This window comes from Carlito syrichta, unplaced genomic scaffold (genome assembly GCF_000164805.1).
Source record: "Carlito syrichta isolate Samal-C Ts95f unplaced genomic scaffold, Tarsius_syrichta-2.0.1 Scaffold305832, whole genome shotgun sequence".
In the NCBI taxonomy this organism is placed as follows: Eukaryota; Metazoa; Chordata; class Mammalia; order Primates; family Tarsiidae; genus Carlito; species Carlito syrichta.
Genome location: NW_007249928.1, coordinates 226,001 through 249,529, shown reverse-complemented (window position 1 = coordinate 249,529; position 23,529 = coordinate 226,001). Strand labels below are relative to the sequence as shown.

The following is a 23,529-nucleotide window of genomic DNA, read 5'->3' as shown; positions in this document are numbered from 1 at the left end:
CCTTTAGGATTTTTTTCTTTCATGTGCACCTTGTGGAGATGGATTATTATGTGTCTTGGGGATGGTCTTCATGTGTAGTACTTTGCACAAGTTCTCTGAATCTCTTGCATCTGTATGACCAATAGGAAAAATTTTCTTGGCTGATATCTTGGAAGACTTGCTCTAGGGTATTCTCAGTTTCTCTTTCTCTCTCAGATATGCTAATCAGCCATTGATTTGGTCTTTCTATATCATCTCAAATCTCACATAGACTTTGCTTATTCTTCCTGAGTCTTTTCTCCTTGTTTTTGTAAGACATGGTCAGTTTAGTATTTCAAACCTCAACATCTGAGAATCTTTCATCTGCCAACTTGGTTCTGCTGTTATTCTCATCAATATGTTTTAAAATTCCAGGAAATAATTTTTTATTTTCTGGAGTTCAGGCTAGACCTTTTTTATATTGGCCAGTTCAGCTTTTATCTTCTGCACTGTTTTGATTTTCTGAATAATCTGTGCATTCATCTTGTTGTGATTTTCCTTGACATTCTTTGCCATCCACAGTCTGAACTCTATGTCTGTTATCAGGGCCACATGTTCTGGATGGATTCTATTGCTTGGGATCTAGGAAGCCCTTTTGTGAGCATTGACACATTAAAGCTTAGGGGATTGCTGGTGATTGTTTCGGGGGGAGAAGTAGTTCGTCCTCATCTTTGAGGGAAAACTATTCTTTTTTATTTTTATTTTTATTGTTTGTAATTAGTTAAGGTTGATACTTTACTTATTTTCCTTTCTTTGGCCTACATGGGGGAAGGGCGGGGGCAGCAGTGGCTGGAACAGTTGAGTTCTGGGGGAAACTATCTGAAGCTGTTTCACAGTACTGTCTGGAAAAAATGGGATGAGGTCTTTCTCCCATTTCCCCTTTGTCTGTGGTAGCCCACAAGAAAAGCTCCTCCCTAGACTGCTTGTCTTTCCTCTTTCCGCAGGATTGGCAGATGACAGGTAGAGAGCCCTGTAGCTCTACTCTGGCTCAAGTGTTCTTAGGGGTGTGGATTGGCCTCCTCCCACCTGGGCATGACTCCCCTGTTTGCCCAGGAGTAGAAAGAAAGCACATTGTTACTTTTTGTCCCTTGTCTGTGGGCGGGGCCACTGACTCAGCAGCTGTGCCCTGCTTCTTAGATCCTTCTCTGCTCTGTGGCAGGAGTTGCAATCACATTGGTAGAGCCCTGAGGGCAAGCTGTGTTTGCAACCCTGTCCCTAGTCCTCAGAGGCTGCCTGGCACTCATGAAACCTCCCCAAATGGGTCACATCATCCCTGCTGGGTGCTGGGGAGGGAGCATGTTGGCGTGGCACAGACCACCGCCTTTGTGCTTCCCTAGGGAGGCTCTCCGTGGGTGGGTAGCTGCTGTAGTATGGGAGTCTTTGGAACTAGGGTCCCCTAGGTTTCATGTGGGACCTACTAGTACCTTGGTCTCCATCCAGGGCGTCCTGTGTGCACCCAATCTAGAGCCCGAGGGTTGCTGGGCTGGGGAGAGTTCTTGGTCTCTTTATTGGCTGATTTTGCAGGGGCCTGTATAAGGTACACAGTGAAGAAAAGTTGGTGTTTTAGTTACCTTTTCTGTTTCTAAAGGCATATGCCGTCCTCATGTCAGGGGTGTCAGGTGTTTGGGATTCTTCATCCTCTGCATATCCAGGTGACCATATGGCAGACTTCAGTTTGTGTTTTCAGTTCAATCCCCGAGGTCCTAGGTTTGTTCCTTCATATAGGATTCTTTGCAGAGAGCAGCAGTCATGTGATGTTATCAGTTGGCCAACTTGGCCCTCCCTCGATCTTATGTGTTTACCATTAGATGAGTTGACCATCGTCATTTCTCTCATTTTGTGTAGAAATGAAGATCTTGTTTAAAAATTGATAACACGTTATTTTATTTGAAAGAGGAAAACTAAATATTTATTATTCTAGGCTTGCCCTCCAAAGAAGTTGAATTTTCTAACAACATTATACATAAATATATGTACATATAATGATGCAATGTATGTAACTTTATATCTATATATTTATCTAGCTTGTTAGCTATCAAGACACAAAGTAATGTGCAGAATGGATTATTATTTGAGACTAAGAGAAAATATTGAAATTGTACCTGGGCTTATAATCTTCTTCAACATTCTAGATAATAAAAATTTTAAATATTTGGGAGCATGATAAAATTTGAAATTGACATTTAGTAAACAAGTCATTCTCCCAGAATGATAAAACTGCATTTTCACATCATAAAATTGTCTCCCAGGTGAAAATAATCTCACCATACAGTGGTGCAACACCATTGTTTAGTGACAAAAATTATTGAAATGTGAGTATTTTATAGCCTCGAACTGAACTGATGTAATGAGATTTGTTCCAGTATAAAATGGAAATAAAATTTCAAATAATTTCTAGAAGTCTTTCATGGCCTTATTTACTCACCTTTTGATTGAACTTAGCCAAATAATAGTCTAATGAGCTGGGTTCGGTGGCTCAGCCTGTAATCCCGCGCCTTTGGGAGGCTGAGGTGAGTGAATTGCCTGAGCCCGCAGGTTCGAGACCCGCCTGGGCAGCGAGACCTCACCTCTACAATAAATCAGAAAATCAGCCGGGCGTGGTAGCGCATGCCTGTAATTCCAGCTACTCGGAAGGCTGAGGCAGAAGTATCGCCAGAGCCCAGCAGATCGAGGCTGCGATGGCCGGGAGCGGCCACTGCACTCCAGTCTGGGCAGCAGAGTGAGACTCCAACTCAAAAAACAAAAAACAAACAAAAAAAAATAGTCTAATGACATGTAACACAGCAACATTAAATAGTAAGCTTAAAACTATAAATCAAGTCTTATATATGTTAAATTTTTTTCTAAGAAATTTTAATAATTTTTCCTTAAATCCACAATTTCCAGATATAATCATATTTGATACCATAAAAATACATATATATTGTAATCACTACATCAATTGTTATTTTCTGTAGGATAGTATCTATCTTCAACACACAAAAAATGGAAAAACTATGAATAGTAAGTCTGATAAAATATACTTTAATAAATATCCTTATATGTGTGTATTTTGAAATGTAAAGATATTGAACTAAATATTTGATGATCAGAAGGGTAGACTCTGGTAAAGATTAATTTTTTTTTTTTTTTTTTGAGTTGGAATCTCACTCTGTCACCCAGACTGGAGTGCAGTGGCCGCTCCCGGCCACTGAGCCCCGACCTGCTGGGCTCCAGCGATTTTTCCGCCTCAGCCTTCCAAATAGCTGGAACTACAGGCACGCACTACCACGCCCGGCTGATTTTTTGATTTATTGTAGAGATGAGGTCTTGCCAAGTTGCCCAGACGAGTCTCGAACCTGCGGGCTCAGGCAATCCACTCACCTCAGCCTCCCAAAGTGCAGGATTACAGGTTGAGCCACTGAGACTGGCTAGGATTACTATTTTTATTCTAATTTTAAACTGGTTCTCACACAGGAACATGGTAGGATTAAACTCGCCTATGTCCCTGAAATAACTTGTTTTGTGCTTGCAAAATATAGGTGAAAGGCCCACATTTATTACCAGATGGAAGCTTGAAGAACCCAATATAATTTAATCACCTTTTCTTTAAACCTCTGTTTTAGATATGGACAGTTTTGCAGATGGTGTCTGCTTTGTCAGAAGAGGTTCTAGAATGAGGCAAACACAGAGTAGATACACAAGCCAATCTGTGATGTACATGGGTGGGAAATAAGAATGGACTGTTTAAAGTCACTGAGTTTTGAAGCACAACCTATACTCTTGTAGCAGGGGAATTCAATTAAATTTGAATTAAAAACAGTTTTTGTGATTTTGTCAGTTCATTAAAAATCCTTTAACCACTAGGAAAATCTGTAACAGAGAAAGAGAGAGTTTTCTATGTCATTGTAAAATATTTCTTCTTGAATTTTAACTTGTGTATCAAAGTCACAAGTCTTTCATTTAAAAAAGGAAGAGTTATAAAATATTTTATTACTTGCATGAGGTAATTCAATAAATTGAGTATATGAAATATTCTACTTACTAGATGTTAATCTCTTCAATTGATGTTTAGTGAGTATCTAGCATATAATAGAATTTTTATTTGGTAATATTGGATATAAAAGGCAGCAAAAGTGAGCTGATTCTAAATACATAAATTTACATCAATAGAACTAATATTAATCTGATGATTAAGTTGGATTATTACAGTGGATAGGATTCTGTCTAATGCAGTAGACATAGCTCTGAGGAAAATACATATAACATTTAGTTTAGAACATTTAAATTTAAAATTTCTGTGTAACATCTGTAGATAGGTTAAACATATAGTTGTACATATACATTTACAGCTATGAAAAAAAGTTGGTGCGAAAGATACACATTTGAGAGTTTGAAAATATATAGCATTCAAGGTCATGAGAATTAATGACATCGGCTTCCTTGATAAATAATAAGTAATTTTTATTAGGATTACCAAACCAATGTAATTAAGATGTTGAAACTTCATGGCTAATTTAATCATCAAGCATATTTTCAGGATGTAAGACACATGAAATGATAACGTTTTGATTTTTTTCTAGGATGTCAAATACACTGTAGTTGTTTACTTGCTGAGGACAAATTCTTCCAGGAGCATGCAATACACAGTTAAATTTGAAATGTAATGCAATCATATTTAGTGGCTGGCCATATTCAATAGCATTTATGAAGACAGTGAACCAATGATGCGGAAATAATTGTAGCTTCTATCTCCGTGGCTTGATTTCAAACAATTCATTAATGACATGAACTTTCAAAAGTTGATTTTCCTCTTTACTTTTTGCTTGAAACTCATCTCACATTCTCTATATTTTGGAAACTGTGATATAAATCTTGAAGTAGATAAAAATACATGTATGACCATCACTTCAAAATGTGAAGTGACCTCTAATATTAAATTGTTATATATCAAAGCTATAAGATACAGTGTTTCTTCACATCAATAGATTAAATCCAGTTATCTAAAACATAAGACACCACTTTTACAATATAAACACTATATGATCAATAAGTACTGCTCAGCTTAAATTGAGCAGTGATTTTAAATAATCAATAATGTACAATAACAAAAGTATAATGCTCATTCATAAGACATGCCCAATGTGAATAAGCAGTAGCTTTGCTTGAAGATCTCTTTATTATGGAAGTACATTAAATTAATCATCTTTTGTTTTTACCATTGTCAGTTGCCAAGTAGAGTAAACAGAAATTTGGTTAACTACATGCTGCCTCATAAAATTTCTTCTTGACTGCTAAACTTGTAACTTCTCACATTTCACAGGTCAAGCAATGTCTAAGTTCAGCATGGTGAAGATGCAAAATATTCCCTCTGGGAGACATGTCCAGCCAGGGACAGAAACAATTTGAACAATTATAAATATATGAGATTAAGCAAAGGCTCTTAGCAACAAAAATATTAACTCCAAAATCCATAGGCTAAAGTTCATTGACTTTAATCATGTAAGGAGTCTTAATCCTTCATGCAAAGGCTATTAATTTATTTTCTTATTAGAAATAATTGTACCAAAATCTATTAACTTATTTTCTTTTTTGGAATAACTTCCTGGTGTCTAAGCCAGAGACAAGTAAAACCTGTAACAGCGTCAAGTCCAAAAATAGGAACCGGCAGCTTTGAGAACCTATACTTTGGGCAACCTCTTTCAGGTCCCCTCCTGCTGTGGGAGTTTTTCTGTCTTCTTAATAAATCCTGCTTTCTAAAAAAAAAAGAGAGCGAGAACATATATTTATCGTGGTAGAAGTCAGTAGCTACCAGATAGCTATGTGAAAATTTATAATTCCTTTTAAGGTCTAAGGCTAAAAATGGAAATGCTTTCTCTCCTGTTCATGTTTCATTAGCTAAAGCAAATTAAAAACAAAACAAAACAAACAAACAAACAAACTGAAACATCAACCAGTATGACTTTCTAAGTAAAGAGGAGACATTTTAAAAGTTGCTAAAATGGCCTCAGTTGTCACTGATCTTTAGTTTCTAAGATCCATTAAAATTATCTTACTCTTTTGAATAGGCCTACATATATTAAATAAATTGAATAAACACGTAAAATAGCAGTGCCATGCCCAAATGGGTTATTTGTTGACTTGTATCAAATATAGAAGAAATAAATTATGTACTTTATTTACAATCTTTTCAGAGGAGAGAATCAGAATAACTTATTCTGATACAAAAAACAGACAGAGGAATTACAAGAAAAGCAAACTACAGACTAATAATTTTCATAAATATAGATGCCAAAATCTATTGTCAAATATTAGCATGTACATTTAACAATGTATAAAAAGAATTACGCATGATGATCAAGTAGTAATTATCCCAGTTATACAAGGATGCTTCTACATTTAAAAAGCAATAAATATGGTTCATCACATCACCAGAGTAAGGAATATTTACATGATTATATGAATAGATATAAAAAATCATTTGACAAAATCTAATACCTATTCATGATTTAAAAAACTCAGTAAATTAAGAAAAAAAGAGCAACTTCTTAAACTTGACAAATAATACAATACCTCCAAAAGGTTTATTACTGTTCAAATCACTGTATTTTTCTCCCTAGGCACACCTCTCAGAGAGAATATTTTGCATCTTCATCTTGAACTCATGCAAGTCATGCAACTTGATTAGCCTATAGAATGTGAGGGAAAATTAAAAGTCTAATATCATTCTTAATGGTAAAATATTCAAAATTTTCCTACAAAAATCAAGAACAGGGAAAGGATAGTAACTCTCACCACTGCTATACAGCATCATACTGAAAGTTCTAGCTAATACATAAAACAGGAAGAAAATAAAAAATTTACAGATCGGTAAGGGAAAATAAAACTCTTTGTTTACAGATGGTAAGTTTGCCATGTAGAATATATGAAATAATTGAAAACAATCAAATAAAAACCAACAAAACAAACAAATTGAAAAATAAATCTGAAATTACTATGCAATTATAGCAAGGTTTCAAAATTCAATGTTAATATACAAAAGAAAGCCGGGTTCGGTGGCTCAGCCTGTAATCCCCGCGCCTTTGGGAGGCTGAGGTGAGTGGATTGCCTGAGCCCGCGGGTTCGAGACCCACCTGGGCAGCAAGACCTCATCTCTACAATAAATCAAAAAAATCAGCCGGGCGTGGTAGCGCATGCCTGTAATTCCGGCTACTTGGAAGGCTGAGGTGGAAGGATCGCCAGAGCTCAGCAGGTCGAGGCTGCGGTGGCCGGGAGCGGCCACTGCACTCCAGTCTGGGCGACAGAGTGAGACTCCAACTCAAAAAAATATATATATATATACAAAAGTATATCACTTTTCTATATCCGATATGCTAGCAACAAATAAAAGCAACTCAAACTTATATATTAATAGCAACTAGAGTTGCTTATTTGTAATTATTTATAGTTATATATAGTTATATATATATAGTTATATATTTTACATTGTCACTGAAAAATTAAAATACCTGGTTATAAATCTATGAAATCTATAACTTGGTTATAAATCTTATGAAATTCACGAGAAATCTAAATTAACTGATGAAAGAAACTAAAAAATAACTAAATGTATGGAGCACTATTTTATCTTTGTAAGTAAAAAAACTTAGTATTTTCAAGATGTCTGTTCCTCTGAAATAGATACCAATGTAATGCAACATCAATAAAAATTCCTGTATTATTTTGTGCATATTGAAAAACTCTTTCCAAAGTGAATATGGAGAGGTAAAAAATCCTGAAAAAGCAACACAATACTGAAAAATAAGAGTGATGTTTAAAAATTGACTTAACCTGACTTTAAGATGTAGTATATAGGTACAGTAATTAAGACTATGTGAGTGTTGGCAAAAGCGTAAAAAAATATATTAATTAAATAGGAAAAAGTGCCTAGAAATAAAGCTATATAAGTATAGTCAACTGATCTTTAACAAAGAATCAAAGACAGCCCAATAGAGAAAGATAGTTTTTTTAACAAATGGTATTAGAACAGATAGAGATCCATGTGCAAAAAATAAAAACAAATAAAAAGGAAAATGGGAGATCTAGATACACCTTACACATTTTGCATAAGTTGACTCAAAATGAATTCTAAACTAAATTCTAGACTAAATACAAAACTATAAAATTTTTGTGATATAACCAGAAAATTTCTACGTGATCTTGTATTTGGTAGTGATTTTTTAGATACAATACCAAAACTTGCTCTGTAAAAGAAATAATTGATAATCTAGAATTAATTAAAATTTCTGCTCTGCAAAAGTCAATGTCAAGAAAATAAAAAGACCAGCCACAGCCGAGCTCGGTGGCTCAGCCTGTAATCCCACGCCTTTGGGAGGCTGAGGTGAGTGGAGTGCCTGAACCCGTGGGTTCGAGACCTGCCTGAGCAACTTGGTGAGACCTCATCTCTAAAATAAATAAAAAAATTAGCCAGGCGTGGTAGCGTGCACCTGTAGCTACTTGGAAGTCTGATGTGGAAGGATCACCGGAGCAGCCACTGCACTCCAGTCTGGTCAACAGAGTGAGACAACAACTCAAACAAACCAAAACAACAAAAAAAGACTAGCCACAAAGGAAGGAAAATATTTGCAAAAGACAGCTGATAAAAGATACATATACAAAATATGCAATAACTCTTAAAATTAAACAATAAGAAAATGAACAATTCAATTGTATAATTAACTAAAGACCTTGAAAGACACTTTGCAGATGGCAAATAAGTGTGTAAAAAAAATGCTCCACATCATACATCGGCAGGGAAATTATCATAAAAATAACAATGTGATATTACTATGCTTTTACCAGAACAACCAAAATCTAGAACACTTACAACATTAAATACTGGGAAGATGTGGAACAACAAAAACTCTCCTTCATTGCTGTCAGGAATGCAAAATGTTAAAGTCATTTTAAAGAAAGTTTGGCAGTTTCTCACAAAACTAAATATATTCTTATTGTATAATTAATCAATCATGCTATCTGGTATTTACTGAAAGAAGTAGAAAATTTACGTCTACACAAAAACCTCTATATAGATGTTTGCCAAATATAACAACCAACCAAGATGCTCTTTAGTAGATGAATGGATATACTGTGATTACTGTGATACACAGACAATGAAATGTTATTCAAACCAAAAAGAAATTAGCTATAAGCCTTAAAAATTTGGGAAAATGTAAATGTACATTACTGAGTGAAAGAAGTCAACCTGAAAAGGTTACATACTATATGATTCCAAATAGATGACATTCTAGAAAGGTAAAACTATGGTAACAGGCAAATGATTAGTGGTTGTCAAGGGGAATGGGGGGTAAGCACAAAGGATTTTTAGGTCAGTGAAAACTTGATACTGCTTGGTGCTATCATTGTAGATACATGTCATTATATATTTGTTCAAACTCAATGAATGTACAGAACCAAGAATAAACTCTAGTGCAAACTGTGGACTTTGGGTGATTATGATGTGCCAATATTGGTTCCTCAGTTATAAAAAAAAAAGGATCATGCTGGAAAGAGATGTTGATAATGGAGGGGGTATGCACATGTGGAGAAAGAGTACGTTGAAATCTCTGTTCCTTCTGTTCAACATTGCTGTAAAACTAAAACGTCTCTAAAAATAAATTACAGTATAAAATAAAACTAAACTTAAGTAGTATATTTCAACAAATTGTGCCTAAGTCACAGATCTACCTACATTTTGGCTTGAAGAAGTAATTCTCTATTAAGTAAAGCTTGGATATTAATAAAAATATTAAAATACACTATGAAAGTACAGCTTGTAAATAGAAAATCAAAAGAAACATCCTCTAATAAGGCAAAATAGAAAATTACACATGACAACACTACGTATTCAAACTCATTTCTCATACTTTCTCCTCTTTCTCTCTCTATATATACATAGAGAGATATTTACATAGACATATAACTGTGATATATACAGACACAGTTGACTCTTGAACAATATGTGTGAGTCTAATTATAAAGAAATTTTCTTCCAACACTGTCACCTCTGAGACAGTAAGACATATTTCTTCTCTTTTTCCTTGTCTTCAGCCTACTCTCCACAAAGATAGCAAGAATAACGACCTTCATGATGATCTGTTTCTTCTTAATTAATAGTAAATATATTTTCCCGTCCTTGGAATTTTCTTAATTGCATTTTATTTTCTGTAGCTTACTTACTGTAAGAATATTGTATATAATATATACAACATCCAAAATATGTGTTATCAACTCAATGAATGTTATCAGTAAGACTTAAGGTCAACTAGTAGGTTACTAGTAATTACATTTTCAGGGGAGTCAAATTTATATGTGGGTTTCAAGATGGCTGACTAGAGCTACTGGCATTTGCCTTCTATACAAAGAATAACCATATCAGAGAGTAGATACTCATAGGTTGAATATAATTTCTTTGAGAGAACATAAATTCAGCAGGGAAGTGCCAGAAGACCTGAGTCACAGAAGTTAGAGGTACCAAACCAAGAAGCCCAGCAAGAATTGACTAGCAGCCAGAAGACACTTCTTGCCACAGGGAAATGGTAAGCAAGAGATTTCCAATGGTTCTCATTTCCACCATAGACTCTGGCAATCCTCAGCATAAGAAATCTCCTTAGCCTCATGGGCCCTGAGACTAGGAGAGGGAGCTGCCTGCAGTCTACATAATTACATTTTTCCAGAGAAGGAGATCACATTGTGTTCCATACCCCTGACACCCAAAAAGCTGCCACCGCCACCATTTTGAGAGCTCTGCCCCACCTACCTGATGACCCAATAGTCTATGCATCTCCACATTCCTGGAGCACCACCAACATCCTCTCATGTTTACCCAGAAAACGATAGCAGTGCAACACCAGATGGACACAGTAGTGCAGCCAGTTCCCCAGCACCCTAGCATAAGCAATATCATCAACCCCAAGGAATTGGTGATGTAGTGCATGGGAGAGGTTGCTGCCAGAACAAAGGAAGCCAAATTTCGTGCTCCCAGGAGCCAAAGAACTACCTGCCAGAATCCACTGCCACTGACGGCAACCCTAACTCCATAAGCAGTAGGGCTGTCACAAACCTGTATGCTCCAGTAGTTCTGGTGACCTGCCTACCTGGGCACCGTCACACCCTGCCCACCAACACTGCCTCCACAACTGCTCAATTATACTGTCCAGGTGCCTAGGGACTGATCCATCTGGACTGTCAAATCTAGTAAGTATGTGCACACTCAGGAGGCCTGAGGATGGGCTCACATAGCCACCACAGTCACTAGCCTTTATGTACACCATCCACGGTTGATGACCCATCCCTCTGTCTGTAGTGCACCACCAGAAGGACCTGACAACAAGATTTGCCCTATCCACTGCCAGAAACATATGCACCAACCTTGCCCTGAGGCAGGTTCACCCTACTGTGGAGGTCCAGCCTCCCATGAGCAGGGCCTGAGTTGCGGGGAGGGAATGAGAAACAAAGACAAGAGACAGCGGGATTGGGAGGTATCTGTTCTCAATCGGTGAGAGCAAGTTTATTATTTAGCATGCCTCCTATATAGGGCAAAACTAGGGCAAAAGTGTACAAGGGACTATTGTAAAAACAAGCAGCATCAGCATCTGGGCCAGGCATCCAGGCCAGGCATGATTGAGGCATCCGGGTTAGGCGTGATTGATGTCACGCAGCTCTGCTTTATTATAAAGTACCAAATCAAGGTATGTGAGGGAGCCCCAGCGGAATTATGTTGCTACTAGAAAGCGAGCTGTTCTATGTTTATCTTCTTGTACCTAGTGCTTTATTGTAGGTAAGGCTTTATCTCTACTATGTGTATCCAGATGTGTGGGCTTCTGAGACACTGTTTTGTGTAGCAGGCTGTATTTCTCACTGCCTGCCTCTGGCTACGATGCAGAGCTTCCAAGCGAGACCGTTGCCTATGAGCTTGGGGTACTCAAGGCCTGTTACATTTTAGGTAGCAGGCTGCATCCCTCACCTGCCTTTGGCTAGAATGCAGAGCTTCCAAGCAAGATTGTTGCCTACGAGCCTGGGGTACTCAAGGCCTGCTACAGTGGCAGTGCTTGTCTGCTCCCCACATCACATCTGCTCCGAGATGAGGGAGTATAGGTTTGGTTCCTTGAACACAAGCCAAGAACAAATGAACTTTGTCAGCTTATGCTCTGGTTTCCTTCACCCTACCAATCACCATCATTGCCGAAATGTGAGCATGCCATTTGGGGTCTTGAAAACCCACTCTATTCACCTGAGCCCATGCCTTCATGTACCATCAGGCAGCCTGAGGACAGGCCCGTCCCACCTGGCATCACCCTCTGCCACTGCCTGTAAATGTCATTCAGGGGCCTGGGAATTCACTCATTCCACTTAATGCCACCAACACTGTTCCAAGAGTTCAAGGACTGGCCCATTCATGATGCTGAGTCAATGCACATTGTGCAGGTGCCTGAGATCAACCATATATGATCAAGGGACCTGAGGACAGGTCTATATCAACTGATAGATATTGGTCCTGCCATTGTGTGTGTGCATCATTTGAAGGACTAATGATTGACCAACTCAGCTCATTAACACTGGGCGCAGCCGGGCTCGGTGGCTCAGCTTGTAATCCCGCGTCTTTGGGAGGCTGAGGTGAGTGGATTGCCTGAGCCCATGGGTTTGAGACCCGCCTGGGCAGGCGAGACCTCATCTCTACAATAAATCAAAAAATTAACTGGGCATGATAGTGTGCACCTGTAATTCCGACTACTCAGAAGGCTGAGGTGGAAAGATCCCTGGAGCCCAGCAGGTCGAGGCTGTGGTGGCCGAGAGCGGTCACTGAACTCTATTCTGGGCAACAGAGTTAGACTCCAACTCAAAAAAACAAACAAACAAACAAAAACACTGGGCACCTGTACAAGCTTTCTGGGTGCCAGACTATATCTGCACACATCATCTGGGACTATGGGGTTTTACCTGTTCCACTCACCACCACTAATGCCTGCACATGACTCTGAGAGCTTAAAAATGGGACTTCCCAGCCTGCTGCCACCATGACCACCAGCAACTGACCTGCATGTGCCACCTGGAAGCCTGGGAACTGGCCCATTCATCTGGTTGCTATTACGGCTGGCATTTGTATGTGCTGTCAGTGTCCCTGAAGGTTGATCTCATCTACTGCTATCATCACTGACACTAGACACACTGCAATACAACTATGGAAATAATAAATGCTGTTCAAAACAGTTTTGGGGGTAATCACTGGAATTGGTGCTCCATCTTCTGCTGTGTACCAGGCTCACATAGGAACTGAAGCCCTCCCCTGTGTGCAAGAGAGGTGAAGGATCCTGACATGCACTGGGTCAGTTATCTTCCTCTCCCAGACACAGAAGAGTCTTTGGTCCCACTCAGGAGGAGTCCTAGTTAGGGCACAGCAGTGATTGACCAGAGCCCAGGCAGAATAGGGAACAAAGCATGCCCACTGCCACTGTCTAGTGGTCAATCCCCCCCCCCCCCCATGACGAGGAGGTCTCCTGTCATTCCCTGTGCCCACAGGGCAATTCCTTTGAGGCACGGAGCTTTCTGTCTTTCAAGTGCTGGGCATGGACTTGAATGGGGAGAGAGTGCATGAAAGGCACCTGATATCTTTTCCAGTGCTAGGAAGGTTTCTGCGCTGCAAACTGGAACAACAGGCAGGGGGACCATCCCCCCACACATTCCAAGCAGAGTACTTGAAACTGACTGAAAACCAGGCTGACCGGTCTAACCACAGGGAAAACTGAAGCAGAAAGACTTTTCCAGGGCAGAGCAAGAATAATTGAATGCCCCTCTTTCTCTCACTGAGTAATCTATAGTGTATGCTGTCTGTAAATTAGTACAGCCATTTTATGGAAAACAGTAGGAAGATTTTTTTTTTAGAAAACTGAAAACAGAACTACCATACAATCCAGTATCTCACTCTAGGTATTTATCCAAAGGCAAGCAAATCAGTATGTCAAAGGGATACCTACACCCTTATGTTTACTGCAAGACTATTCACAATTGCCAACATATTGAGACAGTAGCTAGCTAGAGAAAGGCTAGACAGACAGACAGGCAGATCCTCTGGTAACAATGTAGGGAATTCCCCACAGGCCTCTCAGGCTGAGTTGGTAAATAAGCTCCCTGATAGCTTCTCAAACTGGAGCTTAAATAATCACTACTGGGTGGAAAAGCAACCAATCAGCTCACCATTAGGCCCCTACCTCTTGCTGATTGGTCCTTAGTACTGACCAATCAGAATAGCTAATTGTGGACCAATCAGCTCACATCAAGTGCTAGTCAAATGGCTCAGTCTTAGGGCTATATAAGCACCAGGTTTCAACTCCAAATCAGCAATCCCTTCCCATCTCCTTCCATTGTAGGAGCTTCTGTATTCTCTCAATAAATCCTGCTTTCTCTCTTTCTGTCTGTCCATGTCCCTTATTCTTCCTGGGCATGAGACAAGAACCTCCATCCTGAAGAGCTGCGACCTGAATTGCTGCAGATCACAACCAAAGAGCTGTGTACTCTCAGGGCGTGGCTTGCCAGCCCATTAGAGCTGACACTTCTGGAACTAGGCTTATCAGACCCTAGATGACCCTCTCTGGGGCTTGGGTGGCCAACCTATTAAACTGACATTCTCAAACCCCAGGCTAACCTGAAAAATCTGCATCAATATGAAATCAATCTAAGTATCTATCAATAGATGAATGCATAAAGAAAATGTGGTATGCAAAATTGAATACTACTCAATCATTAAAAAAAATCCTGTCATTTCAAACATGGATGGAACTATATAGGTCATTATATTAAGTAAAATAAGCGAGACACAGAAAGACAAATATTACGTTCTCATTCAGGTGGGAGTTTTAAAAAGTTAATCTTATGAAGATAAAGAGTAGAACGACAGTTATCAGAGGCTGGAAGGGTAAGAGAAGTTTGTTAGTAGGCAGAAACATAGAGTTAGAAGAAATAAGTTCTAATCTTTGATAACATAGTGCAGTGATTGTAATTAACAACATATATAATGTATTTCAAAATAACTAGAAGGGAAGATTTGAAATGTTCACAACTCAAAGAAACAATATGTTCAAGGTGATGGTGTCCTAAATATCCTTTTCTGATTATTGCACACTGTATGCATGTATCAAAACATCACAGGGATCCCCACAAATATATACAATTATTAGGCATCAATAAAATTTCTTTAAAAAACAAGATTACACATGGATTCTTTTTACTACACGTGAAGTCAGTATCACTAACCTCTGCATATTCAAGATTTGAATGTATACATGTATAATGTTAGCAATGTCTAGGCTGTTCTCCTAAATAAAATTGACACATAATTTACTAGAAAACAGGTTTTATATGAAAGAACATGATTTTAATAAACGTACTTTAAAATTTTCTTTGATAAATATTTTAAAGAAATAAATTTATATGTTTTTAGTGGAAAGGCATAATTGACATTAACCAATTTATTACCCCAATGCATAAAATACATCTATTTGATACAAAATAGATATATGTATCTATTTGATACAAAATAGATATATGTATATATGCATATATATCTTTGTTGTAATTAACAAACAACTTATCTTAAACAATTTATTTTAGTTTATAAAGTGTTTCTCAGTGGGGGCATTCAGAATACTAGGTCAGGCCAGCCAGGATGCAAGTGTTTGGTGAGCAATCCAGTGCTGAGAGAAAGATGCAAAGTATTGCTTAGAAGTTAGATTAGAAAATATAGTTTATTTAGAAAGTAAATTAGAGAGACAGAGAAATAGAAGATTCACTTCCCCAAGGTAGAAGAGGGGACCAAAGCCAGAAAATATGGCAGAAGCATAGCTCCAAGAACACATAGCCATAACAAAGTCTAATAAGGCAAATAGCTGTTGTCTACTTCTGGTTTGGTTGAGTCCTTTTAATCCTTCCTTTTGATGGGGTTAAGTCATTAATGTGATTGGGAAGTGGTTTGCTCCATGTCATTATGAAAGAACAGGAAAGTGCAGGTACTGATATCAGGTGATGGACAGCAGGCAGATGGGTGAGTTAGTCACATGATTGTTGCCATGTTGGCAGGACCTTTCTGTTGCAAAGGTCACAAAGGGCGGGCTGATTAGGTTAACACAGGTTTTATAGGCGAAAGAAAACACTTGGAATAGAAAAGTTAATTAGTAACAAGTTGAGGAGGGAGTTGTAAAATATCTATCAATAGCTACCTCTGAGAAAACAGTTCTGTCCTTAGCTAGTGATTAGACGGTAATTTAAGTGAACTGATAGAAAAACATGAGATTTAGGCAATGTTAAAGTGGCTGCTCATTGGGTATATTAAATCTGTGTTATGGCCTTTCGTGAAGAAATAACATTGATATGATATAAAACAAATTTTCAATCACTTAAATTAAATTCAATTTAAACATTTTAACTTCATTAAAACTGATGTCTGCACATCCATAGTATGAAGTCAATGTTATTCATAGTGAAATTTCCTGCTATTCTATAAATACATTATAAATGTATAAATTCTGAATACCTTATCAATTTTAAAAGGATATTTCCCATAGATTATTTCCTTATGTTTTAGTTACAACTTGAAGATTACTTATTAATAAAGTAATATTTACTTAGAAAATCATTTTCTATTCTGAATAATGTATGCAAACATGAATTCTATTTGTCAATCTAAAATCATTTAATGAAAGTTCTCAGTTACTTATTCAGCCTTCTGAATTAATTGACCTTACGTTATGATTCTCTGGGCTAGTACTCTTTCTTACAGTCTGAAATACAGTAAACAAAAGCTCTTTTTAGTTAGGAGCACTGCACTGGGAATTTTGTTTGTGTGTGTGTTTCAGTGTGTGTGTGTGTGTGTGTGTGTGTGTGTGTGTGTGTATCTGTGTGTGTCTGCATTTTCATGCATGTATATCTAATTTTTCTATTCAGTTTATCTTTTATTCTTTTGTGTCTTTGTCTTTACTTTCAGGAAGGAATTTTTTTTATAACAAAATTTACTGATAATTTCTGGTTTTCATTTTACAATAACCCATTTTAATGAATTTCACATAATTACTATTTTTTCTTACCACTTAGTTGTATTTCTCTATGGAAAATCTCTGTATTTCTTTATGGAGACATCTATTCATTTGAATAATTTTGTGAGGAATGGTGAGGCATAGTGCCTCATATCTGTAATCCCAGAATTTTGGGAGACTAAGACAGGAGAATCGCTTGAGTTCAGGAGTCAGAGATTAACCAGGGAAACATAGTGAGACCCCCAACTCTACAAAATCTTTAAAAAATAAAATAAAAAAAGCCAGGTGTAGTGGCACAGACCTGCTATCTCAGCTACATGGGAAGCTGACTTGGGAGAATAGCTTGAGCCCAGGTGTTTGAGGCTATGGTGAGCTATGGTCATGCATTGCCTTCTAGCCTGAATGACAGAGCAAGACCCATTCTCTAAACAAGCATAGAAAATTTACTGAGAAAGTGAAATATAGTTTTACAAAGTAATGATATTGCAAAAAATATATATTTCTGTGAAAAACTGTAACGGCTGCCTCTTGGGCAAATTCAGTCAAATCCTAGACTAAATACTTGAAAGGGCAAAACCTTTTTTTTGTTGTTGTTTCCATCAAATTAAAGGTAAGACAAAGTAATAATAATTCAAACTTTGTCTATAGTCACTTAACAGTTAGAAGTAAATTTTGTTCAACGAACAAACATAACATATTGTGTACTTACTATTTTAAAATTCATTTCCATTAATGAGAAAAAAACATTAATAACTATAATACTAGGGTTACAAATGATTCTTATCTGTACAAGTATTATGATTTATTTTTATTTTTATTTTTTAATTTTTTTGAGTTGGAGTCTCACTCTGTCACCCAGACTGGAGTGCAGTGGCTGCTCCCGGGCACCTCAGGCTCGACCTGCTGGGCTCCGGCGATTCTTCCGCCTCAGCCTTCCAAGTAGCTGGAACTACAGGTGCGTGCTACCACTCCTGGCTGATTTTTTGATTTATTGTAGAGATGAGGTCTCGCTGCCCAGGCGGGTCTCGAACCCGTGGGCTCAGGCAATCCACTCACCTCAGCCTCCCAAAGGCACAGGATTACAGGCTGAGCCACCGAGCCCGGCTAATTATTATGATTTATAGAAATGAATACATTATTGTGATAATAGGTTGTCCTTTTAAAGATGTAAAACTGACTACAAAGTGGAAGTTATGATAAACTCCCTAATGAAGCCACTGAGACATCAATTCAGTAACTAGAAAGTCTTATATGCTCTGTAAATATCATCTTTTTGTGTTTTATACTCTGAGTACAACTAAAGGATCAAAGGGCAGATCAAGTGCAGTCTTGTGGCTAATTGAGTAAACATCTGAATCATTGAGTTAATTTCTTATTGATGTTTTTGTATAAAGTTACTTAAGAAAGGGCAGTTCTCAAGGACTAACTCAAAATTAGCACTTTGCTAACGTGAAAATCAAATAAAATATTTAAGAATTATTAAAAAATTATAGTAAACCCTTATTCCATATTTAGCTTTCTTTCAGGAGAACATAATCTTAGTCTTGAAATCATGCACATTCAGAGAAAAATACACATATAACATTAGAAGATTGTTCATTAAATTATTTTAGTTTAGCCAGGCTGGGTGGCTCAGCCTGTAATCCTGTGTCTTTGGGAGGCTGAGGTGAGTGGATTGCCTGAGCCTGCGGTACGAGACCCGTCTGGGCGGCAAGACCTCATCTCTACAATAAATCAAAAAATTAGCTGGGCGTGGTAGCGCATGCCTGTAATTCCGGCTACTTGGAAGGCTTCTGGTGATCCTTCTGGTGGAAGAATCACCAGAGCCCAGCAGGTGGAGGCTGCGGTGGCCGGGAGTGTCCACTGCACTCCAGTCTGGGCAACAGAGTGAGACTCCAACTCAAAAAAAAAATAAAAAATTATTTTAGTTTGAAGAAAGGGATACAGTTTTAGAAATACAAAAGGGGAACCCCCCAAAGCATAGATTATCTTTTAGAGGGTGGGACTCTTAGCGTATACTTGAATTTGTTTCTCCAGATCAGATGGTCAACCAATGTTTTCATCTGGAAATTTTGATAAGTTTGCATCACGATTTGTAGGACAAATGTCCTGAGTTGTAGCAAACAGGTGTCTGGTTCTTCTACCATGGCAATACACCTGCCCACCCTACATAGAGTGCTCAGCAAATTTTGACCAAAAAATTTATTATAGCTCCACTCTCCCTATTCACTTAATTGCTTAACAAGTGACTTTTTTTTATTTTTCTGGTTGAAAAAAAGTCCTCAAAGGAAAACTTTTTTGCTAATATGGAAGGATTGAAATAAGAAACAGCAGAAGCACTAAAAGGCCTAAAAATTGACTGCTTCAAAGATTGCTTTGAGCTGTGGGAAAAAATGCATCTCGGTGGGGGTATTGCATCAAACAGAGAGGACTTTGAAGGTGACTAAAGTGTAAACACATAAGAATAAATGCACAATTTTTAATAAATTTGTGTTTTTGGGAATCCTACTCATATACTAATGAAATATTTACATATCAGATTAAAATTTTTTAAATTTACTCTGTTTTTACAAGTTTGTGTTCACAACTTTATTTTTGACTTTTATAATAGTCTTAAAGTTTTATTATATGCTATGTGGTGTACAACATGGTGAAACAAAATGTACAGCAACTCTAGATCATTACCTGATGGCCCTTTTAGATTGAACAGTCTACACATAAACACAAGATACTGTGCGTTCATGAAGTGCCAGATGAATATGTGTCACACCCAAAATGAGGAATTATTCACCATAAAAATTATTTTTATTAAAAATTACATGGTTTTGACTTTTCTGATTAACAAATATTTATTATTTCTGGGGAATAGTATGTGAATTTCAGTCTACCCTCTAAGAGAAAGTAACAGACAAAAGAGTTGTGTGAATAAGTAACACTGAGATAAAACAATTGACACTGTTAGAACAGGATTTTAAAAATCATAACTCAAATATTGAAGGTCAATAACTAAAATTAAAATGAATCATGTTATGCAAAATTAATAAATGTATATTTATCTGTCTGTAAGCAGTTTTGCAAATATTTCCTTACATATTCCAGAGAAGGGCTATGCCATGAAATATTTGAAAATTTCATAGTCACAGGATGCTCTAAAAACGTGTTGTTATTTATAACTTAACATAAATGGGAGTTTATATTATTCTTTAGGACTTAAATCTTGCAACTTTCTTATTAAGTAAACATATTTATACAGAGAAAAATAATTTTAAAAAATTAGAACAGTATTCTTAATACTTAGTCACATCCTATTAACTAAAGAATGGAAAATTTTTAAAAAAAATTTGTTATACTTTTAGTATATAATAAAACATTAAGTGTAATAAGATATAAATATGCCAGGAGATTATTATATGCCAGACTCATAATTTTTTTTAACTTAACTCTTTCAAAATAAGATTTTATTATGGCAAAAATTAATAAATCCTGCATAAAAGTGATCATAATATATTTCATTAATATGCTATGCTTTTTCAGGGAAAGGAAATATATTTTCTCGAATGATCATGCAAATACTTTTGTGCTAGACTTTGAAGAATAACTGGGGTTTTCATAAACCAATGCAAAGGATCAGAGGTAGAGAAAAATAAGTTTGATATAAACAAATTCAGAAAATCTATAAAGTATTAAGAGGGCTTGAAGTGTTTGGATAGAATTATTCTCATTAAGATTTTTTAAAATTTAAATACAATATATTGTACTTATTTTTCTAATTTATAAAGAGTTTTTGGTATATCAGGACCAAATATTTGATCAGTATACACTTTAAAAATTCATATAGCATATCTTGCATGTATTTTAATGGACCTTAAACACTTTTAGTTGGAGGTTTAATAGTTTAACTCGGAGACTTAAAGTGATTTTTTCTCATGATATTATGATGTAAAAATGGATCTCTTGTCTGTATTCATGAATTTCACACACTCAGTCATGCATACTATACATTATTTCACTTTCTTGCATATTAAGTCATATTTTTAATTAATACTCTTTTTAGATTTGAAACATAAATGGAATATTTTGGACAGAGAAAATTTTAAAACATGTTTTAGAGATAAGTAGTAACATTATTACTGCTGTATACAAATATATTTTTTTAAAACGTTATATTATTAGCAATTGCAATACTTCACATTTGTAAAAACAGTAGTCACCAAGAAGCTAAAATGAAAATGGCTCTATTGTAAGAATTGTATTATTTAAACATATTAAAATATGTATTTGTTCTTTAGCACATGTGTAGAACAGAAAATAACATTTTTAAAACATAATTTTCTTTATTTTCTTTTCCTTTCAGGTGACACAAACATCTACTATTCATGATGTCAAACAAAAATTTCACAAAGTGTGTAAGTTTTATATATCATTCAAAATGTATATTATAGTGTTTTATTTTCAAATTTTTAAGGTTACTTTTTAAAAAACAAGTGCATTACAATGATTTAAAATTTGTATGGAAACCATATTTTTACATGGAATTTTGAAATAATAGTATATTGAATTATTCTTGTCCATAAGTATTCTCACATTAAACTGTGCAATTGATCTCTTTATATCAAAGTTTTAAAACATTTTTTCAAAATATTTAAAATTCATATTTGAGTAAAAGCAAATTTTTACTTCAGGTGCTTATACAATTCCATTCATATAGAAATTCTTTGCACAATGCCTCTAAATTATAGTGTTTAATTTTGTTAATAGCTAAATTTATCTCATAATCAGATATCCTATCATGATTTACTTAGATAAATTTATATTTGTTATATGTAAATTAGATTTTTACTTTTACACTTAAAACATTTGTCACAAACATTAAAAATATTTAAAGGTCCATAATTACTGAGAAACATTTTTACAGACTTTTTTTTAAAGCAGTTTTATTTTACAGAAAAAAATAAGCAGAAATTACAGAGATTAGTTATATACCCTACACCCTCACACAAACATAGCCTTCTCTATTATAAACATCCCTCAACAGAGTGATAAGTTTATTACAATTGATGAGCCTACACACATTGGCACACCATAATCACCCACATTTCATGGTTCACATTAAAATTCACTCTTGATGTTGTACATTCTTTTGTGTTTTATGCTGCTATTTGCTTTTTAAGAGTTGTGAGATTTGCTGCATAAGTAAATTGCATCAGATGTGGTTTGGGTTTCCAGTGAACCTTCTCTCCTCCAGTCATAGACATAGCACACAGTGGACGGTTGTGTACTCCTTATCTGTCTACATTCTGTGAGTTTTGTGAGTACTTTTTAAAAGTACTTTTGGATATAGTAGAGTAAAGTTTATTTTGTGAAAACCATCTTAAAGTTTACATTTTTATACAGTAAACTAATAATACTTGTGTAAAATAAGTAGCTACATTTTATTATTTTATTTTAGGACTAATACAGAATATTTGCTGAATACTTTCGGTATATACTTTATGCCAATTATAATGACTAATTCAATAAACATAGAAGGTATGTCATTCACCATCAAAAAACAATCTTATGTGTAAGACTGAATGTATACATCTAAAGAATGTACAAATACATTTTAAATAGTCAATGCACTTAAAATTGATAAAACTTTGGGCAAAATCTATTTAGAAATGTAATAAAACAAAAAGCATATGTAGGATGTGATAGAATTGCTTGAAGTATGCTTACCCAGTTAAATCTTTTTTAAGAAAGTGAGTTTTGATATTTTATCATAAAGTCATATAGGATTTGGTAATGCTGAAAAGAGTCAGAAAAGAATCTTAATTCATCTCTCATGTATTAAGTTTCTAACTTTTGGCATGATAGTTAAGTTCTCTGTATTTTTGATAATACTTTCTAAAACATTGAGTTTCTTTTTTTAAATTCAAATTTGCATCGAATGACATACTCTGTGTATTTCTCTGATTATTTCTAAAAGTATTTTAGTTTGTTTCTACTTTGAATACATTTCTTCTAAGAGTTATTCCTACTTTAACATAAAACATGAATCTTCTAAACTAATTGAGCTGCCAACTTTATAAACACTTAGATCAATTCTATCTAATAAAGTGGCTTCAGAAAGATATAAATTATAGTAATACATAAGAAGACACTTGAAAATGATGTTTGCATTATAGAGTAGAAAGATGCAACAAAATAATTGCTTCTAAGACATAATGACTATATAGTACATTATTTATGTTTTTGAAAAACAAGTACATGAAACCAAGGATAACCTATGTGTAAAATAATGTATAATCATCTTGACAAAAGGTATAACCATTTTTAGTATATCTTGTGTCAACTAATAGACACACATAACATTTATATAAAATCTTAAAATTTTTTTTGGTAATTTTTTTTAACTTTATAGTTTCATTTTTACATCTAATCTTAGAATGCCAATATTTATTTATTTATTTATTTTTTTTTTTTTTTG

The 23,529-nt window shown here is 35.7% G+C and overlaps 1 protein-coding gene across 1 annotated transcript in view; it reads left to right on the top strand.

Moving 5' to 3' along the window:
- Positions 1–23,529, top strand: part of TECRL (trans-2,3-enoyl-CoA reductase like) — a 128,241-nt gene that overhangs the window by 14,479 nt on the left and 90,233 nt on the right. Inside the window, exon 2 of the mRNA XM_008062800.1 lies at positions 21,415–21,466. Within this exon, the coding sequence (XP_008060991.1) occupies positions 21,415–21,466 (52 nt within the window). The remainder of the gene's footprint in view (positions 1–21,414; positions 21,467–23,529) is intronic.